The sequence below is a fragment of the Accipiter gentilis genome, chromosome 6, assembly GCF_929443795.1.
Source record: "Accipiter gentilis chromosome 6, bAccGen1.1, whole genome shotgun sequence".
Taxonomy (NCBI): Eukaryota; Metazoa; Chordata; class Aves; order Accipitriformes; family Accipitridae; genus Astur; species Astur gentilis.
Window position 1 is genome coordinate 32,830,806 of NC_064885.1, and position 26,939 is coordinate 32,857,744.

A 26,939-nucleotide genomic window follows, 5' to 3' on the forward strand; every position below is an offset into this window, starting at 1 on the left:
AGTGCTTGCTTGCATTTAGAAGGACTACAGTGACTGTATGAGTGTTCTGCAGTAACAGGTCTCACTGGTATTGTTCTTTCCTGCCAGAAATTTAGTTGATATTACCTGATGAAATGTAAAACAGCTTGAGAAGTACAATATGGCTCCTACAGTAGTGGATGTATTTCCCAAACATTTGTTCTGAAAGCCACAACAGCAGAATCCAAACCAGCCTGAAATTAAATTGTTTGAAAAAAACCCTCTTTGGGTTACTGTATCTTGAATGTAATTTTATTATGAACTTTAAGATAACTTGGAAGGAAATGGGATTGTTCTTTGTTCAAGTCGCAGGCTGTTTGTCAGATGAGTTTACAGTTTGGTACTTAGATTATCTAAAGTTTCAGTATTAAAAATGAAAACCTAACACTTCATTAGGGTAGTTCAGAGTCTTGTGCTCAGATTTGTATACTTGCCTCTACCCTTATCAAAACCCAAACAGAAATACACTGTCCAGAGGTTCTAGTAGCTGTAGGGGCAAGAAGGAGGGAGGATGACAATCTTTCCACAAACTTCAGATGGTAATCTAGCTTGTTCCATTCAGTTGCATTTTTTGGTCTTACCTCCTACTTGTGTCAGTCCCTTTATAATTTGACTATTGCTCCTTCTTGTTCTCTTTCTTGTTATGTTTCTGTTATTAGAAAGTCTTGATCTCGTGTGTTCTCTGCATAAATACTGGCAATTCTTAGTCTAGGCTAATGAAATTATCTATGAGTGGTGCTTTGGTAAGGTGGTAAATTGAGGTCAGTTCTCTTGCTTTTTTTGTTCCCCTCAAAATGCAAAGAGCAGTAGACTGTCACAGTTGATAGTTCGTTTTTGTTGAATGGGTTGGGTTGGGTTTTGATGGAGAGCTGAGGCCTGCAGTAATGCTCAAAGGTTCTTGGCACACAGGCAGTCTTTTTGCCTCATGTTTTATAGCAACTGGAACAGTGGAGTCTGAGCTTGTAGTTTCTAAGCCTTGTTGCAGTAAAAGTTATATGTGACATTCTGAATGCCTTTGTGTAGTGAGTTGATCTTTTAAAACAAAAAGAAAAAGTCTCACAATCAAACTTTTACTACCAGTAAACTCTTGTAAGTGGTGTTCAGGATTGCATGTGTTTCTACTTACTTCCCTAGTAGTCTTCCACTGTCCTGCCTCCATCATGATCAAACTACTTGTCTGCATACACACTCTTAATTATATTTTTTGAGATAACTGTAATCACATAAGAAGTAAAGAGGATAGGGATTGTTACATGAGTATGTTGAATTCTGCAGTCACATGAAGGACAAATTAGAGTTTAGGGAAAAAGGAAATGTGTTTCTCTCATGGTGTTTCCAGCCCTCTTCTCCTCTGGCCGCACCTGTGCTGGGAGGTAGCAAATATGTATTGGTTAGGTACTCCATGAAGTCAGTCGTAAATACACAGCTTGATGTGATCCAGGCTCTATGCTGATGCCAAAAAGGGAAGTTCTGTCTTCATCTCCTGCTGCACAGTCAACACCAGCAATCATATGGCCTTCCAGCAAGCTGTTTCGTACTTACCTGGCTGAAAACTCAGCCAGTAACTAGTTTGCAGTTGGAGCACATCCTTGGACAGCTTGCTATGTTTTCATGTGTATGTGAGTGCCCGCAAACAGAAAAGGTGGAAAGACTGTATGGGGTGAGGAGAATGAGAGGGGTTTTTTTGGCAGATATGTAAGCTTAAATTGACTTGTGTCAATTGTGAAATCACACCTTAACTCTATTTTGTAACCTTTTACCACTGACCCGTTGTAAATTTGCTAATTATTTTCTGTACAGCAATGTGCTAAGCTTTGAGTCAGTGAGCCGAGGAATTTTTTCTGCTAGAGTATGGCTTATAGAGCCAAATTACATTCAATGAAACTTTACTGCTGACAGATTTGGATCTCATGCTTTCATTTGGCGAAATACATTATTTTATGCAAGTAATTTTAAACTTATGGTTTAGGTTTAGCTTTAGAATGCAGTAGACATAATTAGTTTCTTCAGTAGAAGAACCAGCAGTAAAGAATTAGTTACAACAAACACTGGAGATTATATAGCATGTTTTAAAAATAAAACTACATGGTAGCTAACGAACAGGCTATAACTCAATTCAAGGGTTCTTCTCTCTTTAATAACTAATCAGGCTTGGATCTCATGGTTTCCGACGTTAGCCAAACAGCTTGAATGAATTGCAGTTGTGTATTTAGCTGAAGTCATGGACTATGCAGTGTGCTTTCTTCTTTATCTGCTATGACCCCCCCCTCCAAAGTGGAGGGGTGAAAACCCATTCATGTTAAAAGTGTCTGTGCATGAGAGTTAAAATATTGCTTTAGTACTCTGAATTATAGATATTTAGAGAAGATGCAAAGGGTAATACATTGTGGCCTTTTCTTTATAGTATTGTTTTGCCTAAGTTAGTACTTTTGTGTATGTGCAGGAAGAGGGCTATATTTTTTCACTTTGAAGTCCGCAAAACTGTCCCTATATCCTTTACTTCAGCCTTACTTATGATTGTACACTACAAACCACTGCTTTCACTGCCAGAGCCCAGAAGTCTTTCTAGAACGAGGAGAGTCTTTGTTCTTTTCTAGCTGGTAATGTTACTGATTTGAAAGTTAAAGTATTTACAGTCATAGTCTTCTCTAAATGTAGTTTAAGCACTCCAAAATGAGGATATGCCTAAAAAACCCAACTTGCCGTGCAGCCCAAGTGTTGGCTGCTGGAACATACAGTTTTTAACCATAGTCTGCTCTCTGCAGAGGGCAGTAGGATTAGTAGGATTAGCGAGCACCTATTCAATACATACCCCACCCCGCCCCCCGTTGTTCAATGACCCATGTGAATTTTAGTCTCTTTATTCTGCTTATTTTTGAAACTTAGCTCAGAATACAGAAATGTGTTACTGATGCCTTGGGCTTTTGGGTAGTGCACCCTACTATTGAAAAGGTTTCAAGCACTATCTTTCATGTTATCTCTGTGAAGTGAAGCAAGGTAATGTTACTGCATTTTATATGTGTGAAGCTTGGAATCCTACAAAGTTTGAAAGCATTTGCTGATTTGGGGTGCCAAATTCAAAACACTTAGTGCCTGAACTTTTAGGCAACCAAGCTATTACAGCTTATTAATTTTTTTAAAATGCAGTTCTTAATAACTTCAGATGCCTTGGTGACTCCTGAGGAGTACTGGAAATCAAGCCCAACATCTAGAAAAATGGAAATACGTGATTAATTACTACCTTTGGAAAAATTAGTTTAGAAGATTTGCTTAGTATTATGAAGGAAATATATGGCACTGACAGGATGAGATCTATTTTCCCAAAGCAGCGTTCACCAGTTTTCAGGTTAGGCATCCCTTTTTCCTTCTGTAATTCCCTGCTTTTTCCCTAACGTTTTTTCAACAACAGTCTCTTGCATAAGACTGTTACTGTGATCAGTCCTGATTCTTAGAGTAATTTCATCTTGTCTGAAGAAATCTACTTCAACAGAAAAATCTTGAAGAGGAAAGAAAGGTTGTATGTGGTTGTTAATTAAAGACCTGTAGACAGTAGATATGCACAGGAAATGAGCAATTAAAGTTATGTGGGTATTTTTGATTATAGATTATACTGTCTGTGTGCTTGATTTAGCAGAGTTACTTAAGTTTTTAACTGAGTTTTCTCTGTACAATATACCAGTGCCTTTTTCAGGTTACTTTCCTAACACTGAATTCTAAATTCAGGCTGAATTTCTAGATTCAGTTAAGTGGAATCATGCTGGCCTCCACGTGACTCATCAGCACAGTTCAAACCTTTACATCCATTAGGGGTCTCTTACCTGAGCCAATAAGGTAGCAGTAGGTTTCATTCCCTGGGACCTGTTTGTAGAGTGGGATGCTCTGCCTCAGAGTTCTACAGATGTTTGAGAGCAGTGGAGTGATGGGATGTGCAGGACTTGGGTTCTGTACTTGCTGTATAGGAGGAGATTGTGATCTGCCAGGTTGTGGTTCCTCCATGTGTTCACATCACATGTCTTGTCCCCAGCAATATGTTGTTACCTCAGTTCGGTCTCTTCTGCCCCTAGTTTTTTTCATCTCCTTCATCCCAGCTTCCATGTCTTAACCTTTTCTTCTTTCCTTGTTAATCTTGCCCTCTGTCTCAAATGCCTCTCTCATTGCCAACTTCAGTCTTCTCATCCAAGTTGTTCGCATGGTAAAAAACTTCTGGTAGAAAATTCCTTTTGAATCTGAGGAGAACATTAATTTTAGGGTGCTGATGAAACAAGTAGTAATTTCAACCTGCTTAATTCATTATTACTATTACTAATGGCCATATATATTACCTGTTAGTTCAATCATAGACCAAGGCTTTTACTGGTCTTTTAGTTGATATCATACATGCTGTTCTCTATGAGTAAGGAGTCACTGAGCAGAATAATAGCAGGACAATTAGGTGCTTGTCATTACATTGACTCCAAGCTCAGCTGTGGAATAAATGTTTTTGTAGGGGGCCATGACTGAATGTGGTTATAAGCCATAAGACATCTGCTACTTCCTTTTATTCTGCTGGCTTGCTAAGGGGTGGGTAGATTTGTGCTTAGCAGGGTAAAAAAATTATCTTTGGAACCCATCTTTGCTAAAACAGCAGATTGATAGGTTGAGCTGTAAATGTGTTGCAGAATATTCAAGTATTATATATTGCATGGCTCTGTTCTGCTGCTGTGCAAATGATATCCCATCATTCAGGGATGCCTGTGTGTCAAGATTATTATAATTACCATTAAAAGTTACAATGTAAGAAAGAAAGCCTAGAAGCTTCACTGTCGATACCCTTCACTGGTGATTAAATGCTAGCTTTTCATTCTGAGCATGGTGAAGGAAATTTTCATGGAGAATACTACCACCCAAATCCCCCCATAACTGATACTGTTTAGTCTGTTTTGTAGTTCCTGTTCTCCCTGAAAACACATTTTTTAAAAATCAGGTTTTTGAATTGAATTTTCAATTTAAAGGTGCTGTTGTATCATTTATCATGAGACAATTTTTAACTGCAAATTTCTTACTAAGATCAATTTAACATATTTTTCTTATTTTTTTGTTTTTAAGATACTTGCTCACAATTTTTATCCCTGGTGGTTTTTAATTTTCCCTAAGGGGAAAAAAACATTAACTTGTAATTTGAAATAAGAGGTAGAAGATTTGGATTTGTTTTGTTAGTGGCCAAATGCACAGCAACTATTTAAAAATATTCCTGAAGTATTACATCCTCCTTTCTCTTGACTAGTTGATATGGTGAATGTTAACAAATGGTGTTGAGTGTAATTTATTCTCTCTTCACGTAGAGTTAGAAGGAGGCTAGTTTTCTGTTTGAAAACATTCTTTTTACAATCCGTTACTGTTTACCTGAAGGTTTATTTATACTACCAGAAATACACTTTTAAGAGTATTAGTGTGCTTATTTTAAAAAAAAAACAAACACAGAAAACACACACACCCCCCAAAAAAACCCAACCGAACCCCAAAACACCTTAATATGAAGATAAAGCCATAGTTTCTGTCCAACCTGGCGTGTTGTAATTTGAAGAATTAACTTTTTTCCAGGGTTGTACTTTAAGATATCAAGAATGTGAGCGGTTACAAAAACACACCTGTATTGTAATTATTTTGAGAACTTTACTGATTGTGATATGCCATATTTTTTACAGATTTAACTTCCAATGCTCTTTCCATATCATTACATTCATCACAAGTTCAAGCATGCAGATGGTTATGATCATGTTGAATAAATATTAAACATTATAAGTATGAATAAAGGGCCTGGTACAAACTACTTGTATCCTTGATCTGAAACTTGTATTTTGTTTTTGAGGATACTTTTGTAGCTACAAACACCTCTACATACTGTGGGTTTTTTAAAATTTATTCTTTCAGCTATTGAAAATACCTTGGCAGTACTATATTACAGGTTGCAAAGCTCAATGCTGCTCTTGCTTTTTTTCAAAAGAGCATTTTTGTTACTTAACACAAGAGTCTCTTCCAGTTCATAGAATTTCATCTAGACCAAAGTATTAAAGTACTAATAAAATAAATCTTTGAACATGGCTTTCCTTGCCAGAAGTCTTTTTTTCCTTATGAAATTAAGATGCTTCATATGTTTTTCTTGAATTTAACTTTTTCTGCACCATGACATTCTATTAAAGTTGCTATTAGGGAACAGGCAAGAGAGTTGTGTTTACTGCTATTAGTTAAGGAGTATACAGCACTTTGAAGACGGAAGGCACAATGGAAGTAGTACTTTTTTTCCCCCCACATATTTCTAGTGTACATGATTGGGATGTGAATTATGTAACTGAGTAATACAGATGTAATCTTTTAAACATCTGCCATCTCTGCTTTCACAAATATATGCTAAAATGAGAAGTACATCTGTTAATCTCTTAAGTTTTTCGCGTCAATGTTAGTGCAGTATAATTTCTATTCACAGTCCCAGTAGTGCTGCTTCAAAAAGTGGTTAAGAAATAAGTCTGTGGAAGTTCCATTTCAATAACATGTTATCAGTTTGAAACTAGACCGTTTTAAGTAGTATTTTTTAAAAATACATTCTTCCTCTTCGGAGATGTAAAACAAAAGGCAAAAATACATATTTTCATTAATAATGCAATTGTTGGCACAGTGCTGCCAGATTTGCAGTATTTAAATGGAAAAAATAGTTTTGGAGTTTTAATAACCGCTGTTATTATTGCTATCTAATTAGACTTTCAGACAGAAATGTGATTTTTTTAATTTATTTTTTTTAAATCTGACTGTATCCTTCCCATATGAGGCAGTTATTTTCAACTCTTGACCATGTTGAATACATAAATGGAAATACAAGGGTTTTTTAGAAGCATGCATTGCAAGCTATATGAACAGATTCTGGGATAACTCGAATGAGGTGTTGTCTCATCTGTTTTGGGGAAGGGGGTTCCTCTTCTAATGAATGACTGCAACACATGTCTCTGGGGCTTTCTCAGTATGTAATGAGAAATGTATCTGATACCTGACAATTGTTGGGGATTACAAAAGCAAACAAACAAAAAGACCGGAGTAGAATCATGAGAATTTCTCTTTGCTCCTGCGTGGCACTGATGTTATGCAGTGCAAGAGGCAGAGAGGAACTGTCTGTAGGCTGGCATGGCTACCACTTCACTCTTAGAGGAACAGTTTATACTTCTGTTTTTCTCTACTGGTGATATTTCAGTCTGCTGAACACTGGTGTCTGTTTTTTAATCATATTAGAAGAAAATGTGTTCATACTTAAATGATGCTTTTTAGATTTGCCTATTCTGTTTCCATTCTCTGTTTTTGACCTTAAAGAAGTCCTCCTACCACTGCATTTCCCATGTCCTTGCATCTTGCTTTCTCTAATTTGTGTGGTACATCTTGCTTCCTTGCTGTTTGCATGGCGATACGTGGTTATGTGACAGGCATTTATAGAAGAACTGGTTTGTGGATTGTTTTACTTCTCAGGCAAAGTCATATAATTTTAAAGCTAGAAAACACAGTTTGTGCCCTGTGAAAAGAGGAGGAAAAAAGAAATCATAAGCCATCCATTTATTTGGGGGACTTCAGTTTAATTTCATTTCAAGTTTTATATTGCACATAGACTAAATTTGTTGAAAAAGGTTTTTTTATATGCCTTTGTATTCTGTTTCCATGCCAGTTGGTTTGAAGCTATATTACTACATGATGTAATCTCATAAAATTGTGTGTTGTACAGGGATGACAGTGCTTAGGAGGAACTGGGGATGTTAACAGTTGTAAAGCTGGAGGTAAGCAAAAATAGTTTGTGGTGTTCTGGAGGTCTTGATTCATAAAACAGAGTCAGCCTACATCTGACAGGTAGCATCTTCCTGATGAGAAAGAAGATTAATGAACAAGCATTTAATACATGTGTGTGCGTATTAGATCATAAATGTAACTTCAATTTTGCTTCACACCTGTAGCATCAGTATAACTTCACTGTAATAAACTTTATTTCACTCCAGCTGTTCAAGAGCTTTCTTCATGTTACTTTCCACGTGACAACTTTTCCATGTAGCTCTTGTGACAGAAGAGTCGTTGTTGGTGTTGACTTTTTCAGGGGATGTCAAACTCCAGTGGCAAATTTTCATTTACCAAATTTTTAATCAGCAGTTTATGGCATCTTGTGTTATGATCGCTGCCACTCTTGCATCAATGAATCTGCATCAATGAAATGCAGTGCTCTGTATTTCTGTATGTAGTATTTCTTGTCACAATTATAACAGCTGTTTCTTCTTTTGCTGTAGTTGCAGTTTAACAGAGATGGGGAAATTCTTGTTTGTAAAGAATGTTAAATATTATCAGGTGAAATATAAACTAAAATGGTTTTATTTTTAAATATATTTTATGGTAAGACTTTTCATAAGTTTCTCATTCTCTTTATAGTAGCCTGAAGAGTTTTATTTTACTTCTGTTAGAAATATAGGTGCATTTCTGTGCTTCTAGTGATCTCAGGATAGATGTTCTTCACTGTCTTGTACTTAAGTAATGACATCAATATTACTTTCAGGGCAAGAGAAATATTCAGTACTGTTACTATTGTTAGTGCTTTATCATCATTTTTCTTTTTGCATAAACTTTAAATATCCTGCTTGACTCATGTTTTCCTGTCCTTACTGCTTGCTTTTTGCTGATCACTTCCATATATATACTGAAGCTAAATTAATCTTATAATGTTGTGCCACTTTTATAATGTATTAAAACATTGCATATCAGGGCTAATTATTTTCGATGTATAACCCTTCCATTTTGCTGTGTGTGATTCATAGGCTTACTCTTTGCTATTCAGTGAAAATCACATTTGTAATTTCAGGACTCTTAAGCTATCCAGTACCCTTGCTGCATCAAAGCCCTTTGCTCCTATTTCCCCACTGCTCTGTGCAGACTTCTGAAAGCTGGAAGTTGTTAAAGTTGAATTATTTCCATTAAGTCTCTTGATTAAAATCCAGGGAGTGATTGTTGCAGTGGGACTATTTTCTATGGTTTGGGATTTTTTTGCAGTGTTGGAACTACTAGTTTACCTGCTGTTCCACCTAAGTTGAAGACTGTTGCCCCTCTTTTTACCCAAGCCTGTTATCCTAGTGAGGTTTTGGGAAGGATAAATGGATTGAATAAAAACTAAATGTATGTTTTTAACAATGCTCATAATTTTTAATGGGAAAAAATAATACATGGATCCAGAGGTTTGCACATGGACTTACAATCTGGCAACAGTTCTAGCTCCATTTTCAAAGCTTTTTTAATGCCTTTTGCTTTAAAATGAATTTTTTCTTTAAGTCGGTTTGTTTAGTTGGGTAATTCCTTTTGTACCTGAAAAAAACTTTATCTGGAGGGTTGGGGGGATGAGTTCATTTGCTGCACACTTTCTGTTTGCCTCACTGCTAACTTTGTGAAGCACCCTTGTAAAATGAAACCCTGCTCTGCTGGAACACAGTCAAATATTTCATAAGCAGTGGGCAGAAGGCAGGGTGTCATGTTGCTGAGGAGCAGTAGTGTGCTTTTATACATTTCCAGTGTCATGCTTGTGTCCATGTGTTAGCAGGTATGAAGCAGTTTCTTTGTAACTTTGAGATTTTTCCATTTGGATTTTTTACACATCTGTGAATGAACACTTTTTTTAATAAGGTTTTGTATATATGTAGAGCTCTAAAAATCCTAGTAGTTAAAGTAGTCATTATGAAATGGAATAACAGAGATCTGTGGAAGCAGAATTCTCATCGTTGCTGTGCAGCGTGGGCAGTCACCACGCAGCTTTTCTTCTGTGGCTTAGTGTTTGTCAAGAATTCTTCTAGCAAGGCAAAATGCTTTCTCCTGCTCCATGCAGTTTGTACTAAGCCAGTATAGGTAGAGTTGTCACATGCACAAAACTGATGTTTCTGAGAAGGAGCTGGAGGGATAAAGCCAACCAGCCAAAAACTTTCAAAGTGACTACTGCAGTTTGAGATTAATTTCCATCATGGCCTCTTAAGAGCAATGTTTACTGTTAAACCTTGATTAAGTGTTTTCCTGAACAGGGATGGGTTTGGTTTGGTTTTGAAAAAACTCTATTTTCAGTTGTAGTCAGATCAGTTTGGATTTTGTTGTGTATGTTTGCTGCCAGGGATTCATAATGTGTTGTTTTTTTTTTTTGTGAAAAGATGTATATAATTCACCTCAAATATTATTTTGAGAATGTAACAATCATTTTGATAGCCTTGCTACTAGTTTTTAGCAAGCTTAGCTTTTAAAAAAGTGAAGATGTATGAAATTGTGACCACCAGTTCTGTAGTCCTTGATCCCTGCTAATGTCTGCATGGTGTGTTTTTGACTGAAGGTGACTTTTATGGTTTCCAGATTCAAAATTTATTTCATATTATGAGCATATGTTTTGGCAATTGCTGTCATTTATCTCCTTATTTGGCTGTTCTCCCTGTTTGATATGGGATATTTTCCATACATATCCTATACTGTTGTTTTATTTCTTGATACTAAAATGGTTCATACTGCACAGATGATTTGGTAAGACTCCAGCTCTTTTTCTAGAATTCTGGCAGTAATTGTCCTATTGAAAATTGCAACGTTGCTTGTATAAAGTGTAACAGACTTTTTTTGTTAGGGATGATGTCAGCATGAGAGATGGCCTCAAGGAGTCATTAAAAGAACACAGGACTTTTGACTATTGAACTTTATTGACATTTCTCCTCAATAAAATACCGTTTTGCTAAAGACAGATTAGTGTCTGCAATGGTATGAGACATATTTGGTGACTTTACTGTATAGTCTGATGAAGCTGCATCGAAGTGCCATAAATATGGAGGCACTCTATTAAGAGCTTCAGAGAAATGCAGTAATACCGGGCATAAAATTTTATAGAAATGCTTGCCTTTCTCTGAAAGTAATTGGCCTTTTTATGTGAAATTACTCACTTTGCTTTTTAGGACCTTTAAATTTTCAGTTCTGGTTTGAGCTAGATTGTTTCTAACTCTCCACTTAAGACAGTCTGAAATGTGTTCACAGCTAAAATGTTTTTTCTTTATGGTCTGTTCATCTATTGCTGACTTTAATATATCATTCTGTTCAAACTGTCTGTGGAAAAAGGGAGTAAGGTAATATATTTTGAACTGATCAGTGGAATATATAGGGGGAATATGTAAAACTAATGTGATACTAGGTAAATTGCAGCTGTTATATTGGTTGACATATATGTGAAAATACTCGTAGATGGAGAATTTTATGTACAATATTAAAATGAATTTAAGTAATTGCTCACTTTTAGTAAAATAAATAGCTGAATCGTGGAAATATGAAGTCTTTGTTGGTTGCGGTTTACATTTCCAGCCCTCCTGACTGACCTAGTCCTGCCTTTATTCTGTGCCAGGTCTCCTTCCCCAAGTTACAGTTTAGTCGCAGAGCCGTTGGGATTGCTGAATATGAGATACTTCACTGATACAGATGAAAGCCAGAGCAGAGCATTAAACAAAGTGACAGTAACATACAATCTTTCTCACTGGTAGTCTCTTCAGGTAGAACTCTCGATAGCTATGAACAGATTGTTGAGGGTGATTTAACAACCTGGTAGGTGTACTTGGAGTGGCTAAGCTGGCTGTGGGAGTGCCAGCTTGGACAGCGTAAATTTATTCAAAAGGCACTGTGCTACCTTAGAGGGGGTTTTTAACCTGGCTCAGTGCTACCTAGGAGGTCTTGATACTCTTCTGTCAGCAGTGTCAATACTTATCATTGTACACCATCTGCATTATGTTTTATATTAACCTGTGGTATTGCTTTATCCATGTTATCTGGCCCTTCCTTCCCCCTCCTTTTCTGAATAACTGAAAGTTGACTATGTTTTTTAAACTATAGGCTATGGTATCTAGCATAGTATCTTAGACCCTAATCATGAAATGGAGGAACTAATATTTATCGTATTTTTGTTTTCCTGTCTCTTTTGTGAGAAGTTATATGTGCAGTATAGTTTCTTGGCAAGAGTCTTTTCTATTTTACATAGCTGCTTCTGTGGGTGGTACCTTATGTACACGCTGCATGCTACAGGTTTTCCGTATGAAGATGGAAAGGAAATGATAAATGGAGTTGAAGGAGATGATAATGTGTGTGAAAACCCTGAAGCCCTCTGAGTGCTTACTGGCCAGTCTTTGGACCATGATACAAACGTATTTCTCTAAACTTGTAGAAGTAAGGAAATGAAAAGTTGCCATGTAGAACACACAGCCTTCTGTCCTCTCTTAATGGGCAAATGTCTTCCCATTACAACACTAGCTCAGTCCTCTGTACTGGAGGTGGCAGCTTGCATTGTGTCCTGTACTGAAGTATATTTTTTAATACAACTTACCATGATGTGAGCGCAAGTTTTATAACAACAAAAGCAAGCTTTTTAATTAAAAAGATAAAAAAATATGTATTATTGACTTGACTTTTAGCTTCAGCATTCCAACTCGAGCCTGCAAAAGAATGTCATCAACTGAAGTTTAATGAAGCTTGAGTATAGTTTCTGGAGACACTGTCACAGCAGGTTGAAGAAGTTGCAGCCCTTTGCCACATTGATTGCTATTTCTGTGCAGCAGTTCATTTCTCCTCTGCGCTATAAAACAGATCACTAAGAAGAAGTTGCTGTAGGTTATGAAGTAACAACCAGGTTAGCTCTGCCCCTGTGAAAGTGAGAAGTTACACTCAAGTCTTGAGTCGCCAGTTGTCTTGAAGTATTCACGGGAAAGTGAAGAGATGTAAAAGAAAATGAGAAATTGTTTCCTGATTCTGGAAGAGTCCATAGAAGAGGGGTGTGTCTTTCCTGAATAATATGGGACAAGACCAGCTCAGGCCTATTGGAAGCAAAAATAGTGGAAAGCACTGATGCTTTTGATGGGAGTGTGTCCGTTTACTGGTAGTCATTATCCATGATCCTGAGTGTGAGAACTGAGAAAAGCAGATGTCTTAAAAGTAAAAACAAATGAGGAAGAAATACAGGAGGAGATATAAACTTCCTGTTGTGTATACTGGGATTGAGGGCCTGAGTTAAAGCAGCAAATCTGAACCATGTAATGATTCTAAGTAATGGTGTTGCAGCAAACCATTTACAAAACAAGCTTAGTGTCCTTTGTTTTAGCCGAGATGGTTGCTTAATGCTAGAAGAAAATAGAATGATGAAGTAATGAGGACTTTGATTCAATTCCAAGTAACTTCTGCTTAGAAAATCCTGATTAAAGATTTCCTTTCAAAAGTTTTCTTTCTTCCCCCTGTCTTTTTCTAAACCTTTTTGTAAAGGCAAGGCTTCAACTTGTTTGTCAATGTGCAGATAACAGCTACTTTAAGGAGACTGTGCTGCCAAAGGAAGTCACTGCCCTTACATATACGCTAGAGATACAGTTCATGTAAGTCCTCCCCAAGTTAGCTTCAGGCAAAATTTACAAGAGAAGTTTAAACAACTTAAAAAATCATGTGAGCTAATGTGACTGTTTCTCTGCCTGATGTGAATTGGGAAATGCTCACACAAGCATTGCAGAATCAGTAGCTTACAGCAAAGGGCTGGTAAGGAGTATCCAGTAGATGTGATAATTTTACACCAGTATAGTCGGATCCCAGAGGGTGTATCTCCAAGGCTTTCAGATACAATTTTAAACTGTCTTGTTTAAAGTAGTATAAAAGGCTAGACATACAGGCTTCATACTATGATTTGACTTTTTTCTTTTTTTTCTTTTTTTTTTTCTTTTCTTTTTTAGTTTGAAGTCCACAAGGAATAGGTTTGGGTCAAACCAAAATAGCCTGCTTTAAACCAGGTTTATCAATGAAGGGGTGTATGCTGCCTTACCAGCGTTGTAGGTGTAGTCCAAAGGCTTTTTTCCCCTGAAGATAAATACTGTGTGTATGTTTTGCACAAAAAACCCAGAGGGACCTGCAATGCAGCTGGCCAGTGAGGAACTTAACTTCCCCAACTTAACTGCACTTTGTGAGCTGGAGACTCTGGTTCATTTCCTCAGTGTTAGATCTCTTGCAACATTGCTTCTCCAACTTTCACTTATTTTAGTTTGTTTGGCTTTATGTTTTAGGGTTGTTTGAAAGAGAAGCATGATGATGCTGTTGGCTGGATGCTCAAGTTTAGTGAGGAAAGGGCATGAAATTGTTGGAAGAGAGAAGGTTGAGGCGGGTGGGAGCGGGGTGTCTACCAGAAGTTGGAAGCAGAGCATATTTTAAAACTTCTTTAACCCCAAACCCCATAGGAGGGGGTTAGAATTAATCCCAGTTTTCAAACATGGATAAACAGTTCCACTTTGCCTCATCTATGTTGTAGTAGTGCATGAGTTGCAGTTTGTATTCTGTCTGTAGTCTGACTTCCTTCATCTGCCTCCCTTTTAAAGCCACTGAATTCTGCTCCCTGCTCATCTGTAAAGTAGTTGCATCTCATTCCTGGGGTGTTTGCTTTGCCTCACCATGTGCCATCCTTAAAATACCATGTTGTGTACACAGGTACATATCTATGATGAGCAAAACTTGGGAATAAATCCCTGATCACAACCCTGTATTTGCTACTCTGAAAAGAACTCTGTGTTTTGTTGGAAGTCTGTGTCTTAAGGAACCAAAAAAATGTGCAGTTTCATGGTTATTATTAACCAGCTAGTCCAAATCCTAGCCACTGCCAAAAGTCATGGTCCCTTTCTTCCCTACATGTGCAGCCACACATTCTCATTCTCTCCCTTATATTGATGTTAGAGATTACACAACTGCAGCATGAATCAGATCATGCCTCAGAAGGGCTGAAAACTATTTGTGGCGTTGTTTTTTTGCAGGATTTGTTCTCAGTAATGAGACCCAACCAGCTGTGTGGCTGCAAAATCTGGAGTGCTTGTGCAAAGGAAGGGGATGATAACACATGGCCAGTAGGAATTATTCCCTTCACTAGCTTAGAGTGGCTAACTGTGAAGCCAGGGTCTACATTGGAAAGTTACTAAATAATACTTGACATAACAGTTTGATCCACTTAGGCTACTGATTTTCCTGCTCTAGAGCCAACTAGAAGAAAAGTAACTGGAGTCAATGGGATATTAGGAGTTCTCAGTTCCTTGCAGGGACTGGAGCTTGTCACTCTTGCCTATTCTCCAGTAACCATGCAAGAACTGTATAATGGTGTTCCATAGTTTCCACTGGTTTGGTTGGGGTTTTTTTTTATTTTTAAAGCAGCAATTTTATTCCTTGCAAAAGGAAAATGAAATTATTTCACAGAGGAAGTGGCATTGTATTCCAAGTTGTTACTTTGATTAGAATGTTTATCATCTTCTTGCATGCAGTCTGCTCCTGTGAGAAAAATTATGCTTTCGTTGGGAATGTGCTTTCTTGTCAGAGGACATACAACAGCTGACATTGAGTGCAGGACTGTAAAATACTCGTTTGTGTTTAGTAAGTTTTTTTTATGGTGACACCTGTGAGGTTTTTATTCATGTGTAAAAGAGAAAACTAAACTACATACAGCAAATATGCATTAAAATCATGTGGAGAGAAAAAAGGGAGGGAGAATGGGAGTTGGTACTTAGAATCTTCTGTTTTTCTCTTTGATCCCACATATGACTGAGTTTTCTTATTTAGTGTAATTAAAGTTCTTACAGATCTTCGTACATAGATTTTTCTAGTCTTAACAGGGAACGGTGAATGTTGCAGAGGCTAGGCTTGATAAGAGAGTTGCACTTTATTTATTGGTTTTATGCAATGTGTTTTAATGGACAAGAGTTGAAGGGACAATTTACTGCTAAAAACAACTAGTGTAGGTCAAGTAATTTGGAAGCCAGATTCCGCAAAACTCCCTTGTGTGACTGTTCTTAAGATGCTCCTGAGTTTAAAAAAAAAAAAAAACAACCAAACAAAAACCAACCAAACAAAAAAAACTAGCCAGGTTTCATTTGGTAACCTGGGTGTTGAAGGAGAAGGTAAATGCTTTGGCCATAGTTCTTGCTCACTGAAATTGATTCAAGTGAGGGATTTGTGAGAGCTCTTCAGAGAAGTGAGGGGTTTTCTTGTTTTTTAAAACCTTTGGCAAGAAGATTTGTTATTTGAATCTTCCAAAATAAAAGTGTAGCCAGAGGAAATAGTGTATGTGAAACTTTGATCCACACATCTGAAACTTGACAATGATTTGGCAATGATTTGAAACAGGTTTTATAAAGGACAGTGCTAAGCAGCTTTGGTTAAAAGCATGCTACAAACCTTTTCTTTAGCAAACAAGACAGGAAATCTAGAGGGCTGATTTCAGTGGGAAGTGTAATCTTTCGATTTGTTTTGCATGTTATGCAGTATATTCTCAGGTTGGTGAGGTAGGCTTTGGTGGTAAGCACCTCTGTGTTCCAGGTGTAGCACTGCCAAATTGACATTTGGAAGAAACCACTAACCTTTGCCTCGTTTTCTGTAACTGCAGAAGTCATAGCCTGTTCATGTTGCAAAAAACAGCAGGTTGGAGATTCTTGGTTACAAAATGTTAGTCCATGGAAATGGTTAAAACACAGTTTAGTGCTGCTAGTACTGCTGCTAAGTAGGAATGTGATTGTACATGTCAAGAATGGATCTGCTGAGAACTGAAATGTGGTAAGCGTATCAAGGACAGATCTGAATCTAATTTTCCTTCATGAAATACTGGAAATTGAAACTAGGAATTAGGGGATGTATTTCATTACAGGGCTACAAAAATAATGTGGGTGAAAACAGTCTTCATTATGACTGTTACTTAGGTATTCCAGCTTGGGCAGTGGTGCTATCGCATTGGCAGTGTGCGTTACCTAGGTAAAACAAGGAAGGAACAGCCTTATTTTGATTCAGTAAATGCCACCTTCTTTCACCTTAACTTAATAGTTTTATAAGAAGTGTATCTTAGATACATGGGAGAATAGTTCAGAAAAGATCAGGTTTAACAGGACTGGCAGGTAGAAGGTGAGTCAGGAGGTGACATTTCTGAGGTTTGTTTTAAATTAGGGTATGACAAAAGTGGCAGTGTTACATCACAGCAGATAGGAAGAGGTAAAATCACCCCTCCTGTGTCAGAAAAACTTCCAGGTGTGAAATGAAGCTCCAAGGATGGCAACATTTTCAGTGCTTAGAAAGGAAAACATTCCCAGGTACTGAGTACAGAGACCAACAACATCAGAATTATGTCACAGAGGTATTCTTTTATGATGATTTCTGGTTTTCTTGTGCTAGAAAAGTCAGTAAAATAATACCAGTAGCTCATCTGCTTAGTGCTATGGTTTCATCTTATTCATTTTCTTTTAGTAGCTTTATGGGAATGTTTCCTAAAAATCAGTAGGATCACAAGCATTGCTCTTCTCAGATTTTCATTTCAAGTTCTGAAATGTTTGGGAGGTGAAACAAATCAATTGATAAAACCAGGATGAATATGCATGAATTTATTTGGCTAACAGAATGAATGACAAACAAAAAGCGGAGTTAGTGTTTATATAACAATGTGCTTCAAATGCATTTGGAAAAGTGAGTAGTTGTTCTAACAGAGTTGATTCTAAATGTCATAACTGAGCAATCAAATGGCATCAAGTTCCTCAAAAGATCTGTTTAGTGACATTATCTGGAAGATGCCTGTAACCTAAGCAGTTAATTTCCAGGGAGCAGCCCGGCTCTTCTGGAGCAGTAGTTGTAAATGAGTTGTTCAGGTGAGCTGCTTTCTGTATCTGTGAGATTACATCAACTCCTTCAAGGATATTCTTCAGTGTAATTGCGGTTTTGTTGTTAGTTATCGTTGTGAGACTGTGGAGTTTGCTTCTGGTCTTTAAGTTGTGTATGTGGGAAACAAAAAAAAGTCTGTTTACACAGTTTCAGGTTTTGAATGTATTTCTTCTCGAACAGCTGTACTTTGTCCTCGTATAGCAGTTCATCCTACCTTTTGCTTTCTATCACTACACTGGCTGTCAGCCTCCTGGTCATTGATTGGCTTATCTAATTATTTATATGAAAATGTATTCTTGTCTGTAAGCTGCAAGCTAATGTATCTTAGATTTGTCTGTTATAAAAGGGAAACTGTGAATGTGCTTTTAAGTTACAACGCATGCTTCATAGTTTTAGGGAAAACAGAACATTTTCTTGCCCTTCAAATGAAGTCATCCTAGTTGAGGGCAGTATATAGCAGCCAGTGTCACCATCAGGATTCAAATCAATTCACAGATACCAGTGTTGTTGCATCACTGCAGCACATTCATGGCTGATGTCACACAGCTGCAACTGGGTTATTATAGAAGACATGATACATCATGGGTGGGAGCCCACAGTTTACAGCTGCTGACATAATGTCACAATCTCTCTTACATTAGCGTTTTGCCAGTGGGTGTTACGGTAGTTGCTGACATTTGGTTTTGAATAGACGCCAAAAATCTAGGCTTTGCTCGTTTACATTAAAAAAAAAATTAAAAGTGTGGGGAATACATACAGATCTGTGGTGACAAAAGGCAGATTTTATTATCAACAAAATTTTGTATCACAGCCCAGGCCTAGAACTGGCCTTCATTGTCATAGTTAATTGGAACAAGAGCAGAAGCCATATCCCCATCACAACAGGATTAATGGACTGATCATATTAGCATCTCGTGATGAATTGGAATTCACCACCGCCCAGCTAGTTTGAGTGCCAGCAACAGTTGAGCTGCAGCTCCCTCTCTTTATAGATGTATGGGTGTGTTGTAGTGGGTTAAAGTACCCGGTACCTTAAACAGTGCATCTTTATGCATCAGTGATTTTCCTTTGGAGACAAAATGTGTGTTACAGCTTAAGTCAAAGATGTGTGAACACAGCCGTGCTAATGTTTGATGTTAGAGGAACATTCTTCTTTGAGCAGGAAGAGTTTACATTTAATGCCAAATGATGCAATTTTGAACGTAGTGTATTCTCTAGTCACATTTAACATTGGATTTGCTGGCTTTCTGAACAGAATCCCAATTAAGATGGAAGAGGTCAGTGATCTGACTCTGCTCTGAGATGTCATTTTTTATTTATACCATTCGCTTTTTTATCTTTCACAAAGAGCTTAGTTCCAAAGAATGCTTCCCCTTTGCCAAAATTCCACATGATCTCGCCTTCAAGGAAACACATCCATTTTTAGCAGGCTAGGAGAGCCTTTTTTTAAAGCAGATTTCTGGTAACAGTAATTTTAACCTGTGAAATGTGAACACAAGAAAGTCAATCTTAGTTCAAATTGTAATAGCCATATTTCACTCATATGCTTATTCGTAGTGAAATTCGTGTTTGTGCTTTTGGGGGTGCAATTAGTCGTTTGCTCTTTGCAGTTTATGGTATGTCAAGCACCAAGGATGTGCACATACATATTAAAGCAAACAATCTGCATCGCGATGATTACTCCTTGCTTGATTTGATAGTTATGAGTTGCTTCATAATTCATGCTATAATATATGTAAAAAAATATGAAAGTTTAAATAATATCTCACTACAACATTCTGTCATTTTTTCTGCACAATAATTCGTACTGTAACACCTTTTTATTTTCTGGTTCTTGTTGAAAAGTTATTTCATGCATACAGTAGCAGAAGAATATCACTAAAACAAGTCTTAACTGACAAGATATTTTCAATAAAATACCTTAGGTTTTGTTCCTTTACCTCACTCCCACTTTTTCTTTTGGAAAAGCACCAGCTACTGCTGTACTGCAGGGTAACATATATGTAAACATATAACCAAACACTGAAGTGCTTTTTTCTTCACTCCTGGTTTTGTTAGAGCTGTTCATCTCCTTTAGATTTTTAGGAAGAAAGGGGGGAAGAGGATGGAGTTGTTGAATTGTTTCATACAATGACTTCTGTACTCTCTGCCCCATTTCTGGTTCTATTTAAGGTTCACTTGTGGAGTAGGGAGAGTTCCAAAGAAATTGGCCACAATAAAAAAATGTCGCTGAGTCTTAGGCATGCTGTGTTCTGGACTTTGGGAAATTTAAATACTTGTTGGATATTTGCAGTGGGGCAAGGCAGGGATTGCAAATAACCAAAAGCAGTTCTTCATTTGCAGATTCAGAATTCACACTGTATTTTATCATGTGTTGCTTCTGTCTAATTCTCGAGGTATTCTTTTTCTACACTATAGCTTAGTCTTTTTTTTCTAGCACTTGCTTTTTTTTTTATGGTCCTGGCAGACCCTTCCTCTTAGGTCCCCATTTGAGCACATGAAAACATGGATGCTGTGTATAAGCATTCTCATGGCCATCATGAGTAAAAATGCTGCAAACTTATTAACCAAACTTGTAATCGATTAGACCAATTTTGAATGATTTAAGAGACTATACTGCACCATCCAAATTCAGCTCTGATTTAATCTGCTTTCCACTGAATTTCTATTGCTGAACAGAAATGCCAAGTTTTAAAAATCACTATAGATTGAGGGAAGTGTGGAAAAACTTAGTCGTTGCTGCTAACCAGCTTTGGTGTCTCTTTTCTATCATGCTATGAGCTCCTTCTGTTGTTTAAAAAAGTGTATTTTCATTTCTTTATACCTAATGTTATTTTGCAGGGAGTTATTTTTTTAGAAAAACGAAATCATAGTTCAGAATATATGAACTTTTTGACTAGTTCATGCCTTATGGTCTGCACAACATGTAAACACTAGGTTTGTTTGGTAAGAAAGTGAAACAAAAAGCAATTGGGAATTCTCATGTTAGTTATTAAACCCTTTCCGAAACAGAGTTGAAAGAAACTTTTTCTTTGCAACTCTTCTGCCAGAAAATATGGCTCATTACTTGGGAAGCCTATTTCTTTGTTAAAATGGGTAGTATGAAAACAGACTTTGCCAGCACAGCTGTGTGAAGGAGGGATAAAGCTGTGTGCTGAAGGAGGTTAGTATATTGTGAGGGGTGGAATTCAGTTCCATCCTCCAGGGTCCCTAAGAAAGACACACCTTATGTGTGGGGTTTTTTTATTACAACCAATGTTGTAATAATTCTTTAAAATAAATAGATGTTTAAACATCAAGTCAATGTGGGAGCTAAGTATTTTTTCTGAATTACTATTGCTTGTTTCCTGTCATCTCTGAAATAATTTGCATTCTTCTCCCTTTCTTACATGGTAACATACAACTGTACTGTGCAACCTTAAGGCAAGTTGTATGTATCACAGATAATTCCAGGGATTACAAATACTATGATTGGCTGCACTTACTAGAAATTTTTCAGGATACATAATTTTTATTTGTGTTGGGACAGTATGTTTGTTTGGAAACCGCTCTTCTCCTGTTACAGTTTACAACAATGTTGGCACAGAAGAGATCCCATTGGGAATGTTGCAATTTTGGACATCGCATTGTTGCATGGTTTTAGGACTATTACTTTGCTTTACATCTACCGCAGCTCTACATCTTGGAGGAGGAGAGGGTTGGAGTTTGCTGGCATTTTTCACTAAAACATTAATGAGAATTAAATTATGGAAGTAAAGCAGAAGAAACCCTAGGACAGACTAGTGTATTATGGGAGATGACTTGTGCAACTTAAGTGTCCATTGCATAAATTCCCTTGAAAATGTATGCTGTGTCCCTGCAGGATATACACAATTACTTTGACTCCTTTACTATCCACAGATTCTTAACAAGGTTCTGATCAGTGTTGATTCATTTGCTGTTTCCACTTACACTGGAGTTCGGCAAGTGTTTTAAATCAGAATAAGTAATTCCTACCACCAGAACAAGGGACTCTGCTGCCTGCACCATTGTTTTTCCCCAGTGCTGGCACAGGGTTTGTGGGGCTGTGTGGTGAGGTGATCAGAAAAGCCGTTGTATTAAATGCCGATCACAGTTTCCCACAAATTCTGACAATACAAAGGGCTTGGGATGAGCAACAGCGGTAAGAAAACTTTGGGTTTGGCAGTAACAGGAAGCAGGATCCATCACAGTGGTCTTTCTTTGCATTTAACACAATTATCTGATGTTTTATCTGGATTAGCATATGGTAAGATTAGGATGTTTATGGAAGCTGTCTTTAGCAATCTGTAAGTGAAAGTTTTTCTTCACTCTCAGAAGAAAAGAAAAACGGGTGAAAAAAAGGTCTCAAAAAATAGAAAAGGGGGGCAGAGATCTCTGTTTTCTGTCATAAGGCAATTAAACAATTCTAGATATGCCATTCAGACTTAATGCTGACGACTTCTATTATTTTGTAGTTTTAGCTCCCACTATTACAGCTGGTCGGAAACGTTCATTTAAAAGTGCTGTTTTTTCAAAATCAAGTTTGGACAAGTTTAAGCTGAGGTCATGTTTTAGCCTGATACAAGCTGGAAAGAAGCATGTTGTGTGGGTTTTTTTATTTTTATTTTTTTAAATTTTTTTTTTAAATACTTATTGCTGAACAGAGGAGTTATGTTATGTTTCCCGTTACCTTTTTGTTTCAGTGGATTAGAAGTTTCCATGATTTTCATGTTTTCTTATCTGTGTGCACCCTGCAACATCTGCTTAACTTTATATCCGTCATAGCCTCTGCTATAGTTAGCTTCAGTCGTACCTATAGGTTAGATAATGCAGTTTCTTCCCACTTGTACATTGAACTACATCTGGAGGTTTTTCTCTACAGAGTTTTTCATAGTAATTCTTTCTACTGAGATTTTTAATTACTGGTTATTTACGAGTAGTAGCTCATGGCTTGCTCTAAGCATTGAGGTAGACCTAGAGTCAGTTCCAGCTGCACTTGAAGTGACCTCTTTTCCTTGGGCAATGCAGAACAGCATACATTGGAACAATGGTAGGCAGGATATCTCTGAGGAAGGCTTTTTTACTCTGGAAAAGCTTCCCTTTTAAAAGAAAAAATAATGTCAAGAGACACAAGACCTATCTGCATTTGCAGTCTTTAAAAAGTAATCTGTATTGGATGGTTCCTTTGGGGAATAAAGATACAGAAATTACTACGTCAGTTTATTGTATGTGTTTTGGGGTGGGAGCTTTTATCCTTTTATGCTGGTGAGGAGAAACTGAAATTCAAAACAAATAAAGAAAATAGCAATTAATTTGGATATCTTTTTTCAATCATTCATGACATTGCTTCGGGTTAGATGGGTTTTTACAATGAATGTCTGCCCTCCCTTAAAAATATAAAGGTGAAGCGTCAGTTTATTAAACAGGCAGTATCTCTGTAGGAACTCCCTGCTGACACAAAGTGCTCTTGATGTGAGCATAACTTCTGTCAGAATTAAGAGCTGGGTGTGTTAAGAAGCAGGAATTGTTAGTGTGTGTTTGTGAGAACTGTCTTTGGCATTTATAAGCAAGAGGTTGCCTTGATCTTTAAAGAAAAAAGAACCCTTTGCAACTGCATTGTTATCACAATGGAGCTTTTACTCTTGAAGGAGAGTAATACTGACGGATATTTTATACCTATAGACTGGTAATTGGAACTGGCTAAGGAAAAATATTGATTCTTCAAATACAAACATTTGGTAGGAGTTTTGGTTAAACTGTTGTCTCTTGCCAAGCAAGGAATGTATGATCATAAAGAAACAGTATACCTTACTGGTAGCAGAAAGCAGAACATTTCTCTGCAGCTGGGAAGACCCTTTATTGAAAATCCTTCCATTGCCTGGTTGAGATTACAGGCTTGAACTGGTGTCTCTGAAGGAGGAAATACTTTGGCTAGAGTATAGAAGTCTTGTTTAAGGTGTGCTTCATGTTTCCCCTGTTGGAACTGTTACCTTTAAATATGCATGTATCTATATATAAAGTATATATTTTGGACCAGAAATTTGAAGCTGAGATTTCCATGTAGCAGAGAGTACCTTAGAAGGGGGCTGAGAGAAAAGTACTTTCTAATTGTTTTCATTACAGCACTGCCCACCCGCTACCAACTCCATAATCTAAAGATGGTCCTGGAACAGATTTTTGAAGCTGGGCTTTCAGGATCTTAAACTGGCTTCCTCTAAGCATAAGGCAGTTTGGGATATGAAAGTGTGACTATGAAAGGAGTGTTGCATCTGGCTCTCTTTTTCTCATTGTGGCTGTAAGATTTTAAAAGATCTTGGATTTATTTAATGTGTGAAGTGAGTCACTTCGTAATCCTGAAACTTTTGCAGGCAGGTTAGCACAACTGATTCGTGTCCAACTGTTCCCACTGTAATGGCGAATATACAGAAAATACTTGTCCTCATGAAGTTTTCAGATTGGTTTACTGAATGTTTCATTTTTTCCCATCCTTTCAGATTTGTCACGGAACAGACTGTCAGAGCTTCCAGCAGAAGCATGTCACTTTGTCTCCCTTGAGAGTCTTAACTTGTACCAGAACTGCATTCGATATATCCCAGAGGCTGTTTTGAACTTACAGTCTTTAACATTTCTAAATATCAGGTAACAATTGTCTTAGAAATTTGTTTTAGCATCAGTAGTCTAGGTTTATAAATTTTGATGCATCTGTAAGTAATGCTAACATGGTATGTAACAATCATGTTGTTATATTGAATGTTACTGAATCAAAGCAACCTGAACCAGTCTTACCCACTTAGGTGGATCAGGGAACGTGGGGATTAAGCAGCAGCTTGTAGAAGTGGGGTATGAAGAAGAAAGCTAATTCCAACTTAGACTTCCAAGATAAATTCCAGTAGTTTTCATGTGAAATACAGGCTGAAAAGAGATGATAAAGCTTTTGGATAGTCTTTACAATTCAGCTCTCAGCAGCTGAATAAGGCTTATGCAATTTTCCTTTGCCTTCACTGTACTGGTGGCTTTTAAAGATCTTTCTTGGGCATTAACACTTCTCTGCCAGCACTAAAAGCTGATTGCGCAACTTAGCCTGTTGATGAAATTCAACTGTGTACAGCATCCTCCATTTGTAGAAGATCTTTTAAGAGGTTTAGAAAGTTCCTCGTCACAAATTGGCAGTGATATCAATCAAGAAAAACTTCAGGCTATTTCCTTCTGGTGTTACACTTTTGCCAATTTAGTATGCTTATGTTTCTTTATTTTATTTTTTTTATTGATGGTGAGAATTGTAGGAATAGGATATGAATCAGGTATGGGTTTCCTATTGCTATGATGTCTAGTAGGTGCAGTCCAATTATTATTCTTTCAAAAGCTGCTGTTGGTTCATCTACTGCTTAGAACTTTTTTTTTTATTGCTTTAATAGCAGGGAAATCTGGGGTTTAAGCATGAAAAAATACAGTAGCATACTTTGCTAAATGTCAACATCTGATCAAAGCCTGATTTAAGATCCTAATAACTTTCTTTCTAATCATCCAGTCACCGCTCCTTGCTATGTTTTATTTTTAAAGGGAATCTTTCTCTTTTACAATCCATTCTTGTCCTGCCTGATTCTAGTCTGAGGTTACGGTCCAGTCATATGACCTCATATTTGCTTTAATTGTAGTTTATTATGAAATGTCCGAGACTGGGTTTTGGAATAGGGAAATCCATCATATCAAGATGCTTGATCCACATGACTTACTCAATTAGAAGTATACTTTAAATATTCAGTAAGTAATGGCTTTTTCTGTGGCATTTCGTATGTGCTGACCTGCAATGCTACCTATCAGAAAGGCTTTTGCACTTGTATGTTCAAACATGTGACAGAGGGTGACCAGTTACCAGAAGCACCTGAAAGGGCATGAAAATGTCATAATCCCCAGCTCTGAGTTCAAAAGCATCTGATCAGTCTTGGTACTTGATATTCAGACTTTCTTCACACAAAACTAGATAGAGCGAGTAATGAAGAACAACTTCATGGAACTACTTTTGCAGTAATTATATAAAAACAGAGTTGATCATCCAAATGAAGTGTGCTCTTTGTATGTGTCTTTCATTGCATTAAAATGTGAGGTCATTTCTCATTAGTTCTGATGATTTTGTTTTCTTTCTGTCCAAAAAGTCGAAACCAGCTTTCAACATTGCCAGTGCACCTCTGCAGTCTACCACTAAAAGTTTTGATAGCAAGTAATAATAAGTTGGTTTCAATACCTGAAGAAATTGGACAGCTCAGACAGCTGACAGAGCTTGTAAGTATACAGTTACTTTTAACTATTACTATTCAGTCTTTAATTTTTAATTGATGTGTTTAATAGGTTCAGAGGTGCTTCAGGAGAAATAACCATTTTTTAAACTGATGAAAATAATGCCGTAATTAGGATGTTATCTGAGCATGTGCAAGACATCTGGTTTCTCATTCTGCTGAGAACTTTGTGATTGTAAACCAGTCACTTGTATGCAATGGCAAGTTACTTAAATCTGCTCTTAGCCTAAGGAAGATTTCTATCTGCCATAGTATCTCCAACTGTTTTTGACTTTGTATAGAGGTGTTAGAAAAGAGTTTGAAATTCTCTGAGATTGTAAAAAAAAATTATATGAGGGAAAGATGCTTTGCACTGAAGAGCAAATGATCTGTGTCAATTTAAGAGTCTTCCCTATTTTTGAAAGGAATGCTGGATGGAATTAGAGCTCTTGGTGCATTTGTTTCTACAAAAAACTTATACGTAGCAAGTTGTGCTGTCTCAAATAATATGGAATAACTAGAATGAGATAAACATTCAGACAAAGAAGTTTATTTCAAGTTAATCTTTTAAAGCTTTTATTTCCCCATGTATTTAAAATGAGAATGCTTCACATCAGCAATGAGATTTAATGAATATAAGGATCTGAGGTGTTATGTAAATAGTTGTCTTTTTCAGTCCCTAAGTAAAGTGCTACATATTTTAGTTAACAGAGGCTTACCAGTCAGTGGTAACTCATTCTTTACTCTTGCTTTGTAGGATGTGAGCTGTAATGAAATACAGACAATACCTCCACAGATTGGCAATTTGGAATCCTTGAGGGACCTAAATGTCAGAAGAAATAATTTGGTGCGTTTACCTGAAGGTGAGATAAAGGCCGTCAGTTATAATAGCAGAAACTTCAAGCACTTCTTTATTTTCAATAGCTTTTTCTTCTCCTGAGAACTAGAAGCAACATACTT

At 37.1% G+C, this 26,939-nt stretch overlaps 1 protein-coding gene across 17 annotated transcripts in view; it reads left to right on the forward strand.

The window, feature by feature from the left end:
- LRCH3 (leucine rich repeats and calponin homology domain containing 3) overlaps positions 1-26,939 on the forward strand; it is a 70,853-nt gene that overhangs the window by 4,522 nt on the left and 39,392 nt on the right. For all 17 annotated transcript variants that reach the window (XM_049803588.1, XM_049803596.1, XM_049803599.1 and 14 more), the window contains exons 2-4: positions 24,201-24,345; positions 25,860-25,986; positions 26,737-26,842. In XM_049803588.1, the coding sequence (XP_049659545.1) occupies positions 24,201-24,345; positions 25,860-25,986; positions 26,737-26,842 (378 nt within the window). The remainder of the gene's footprint in view (positions 1-24,200; positions 24,346-25,859; positions 25,987-26,736; positions 26,843-26,939) is intronic.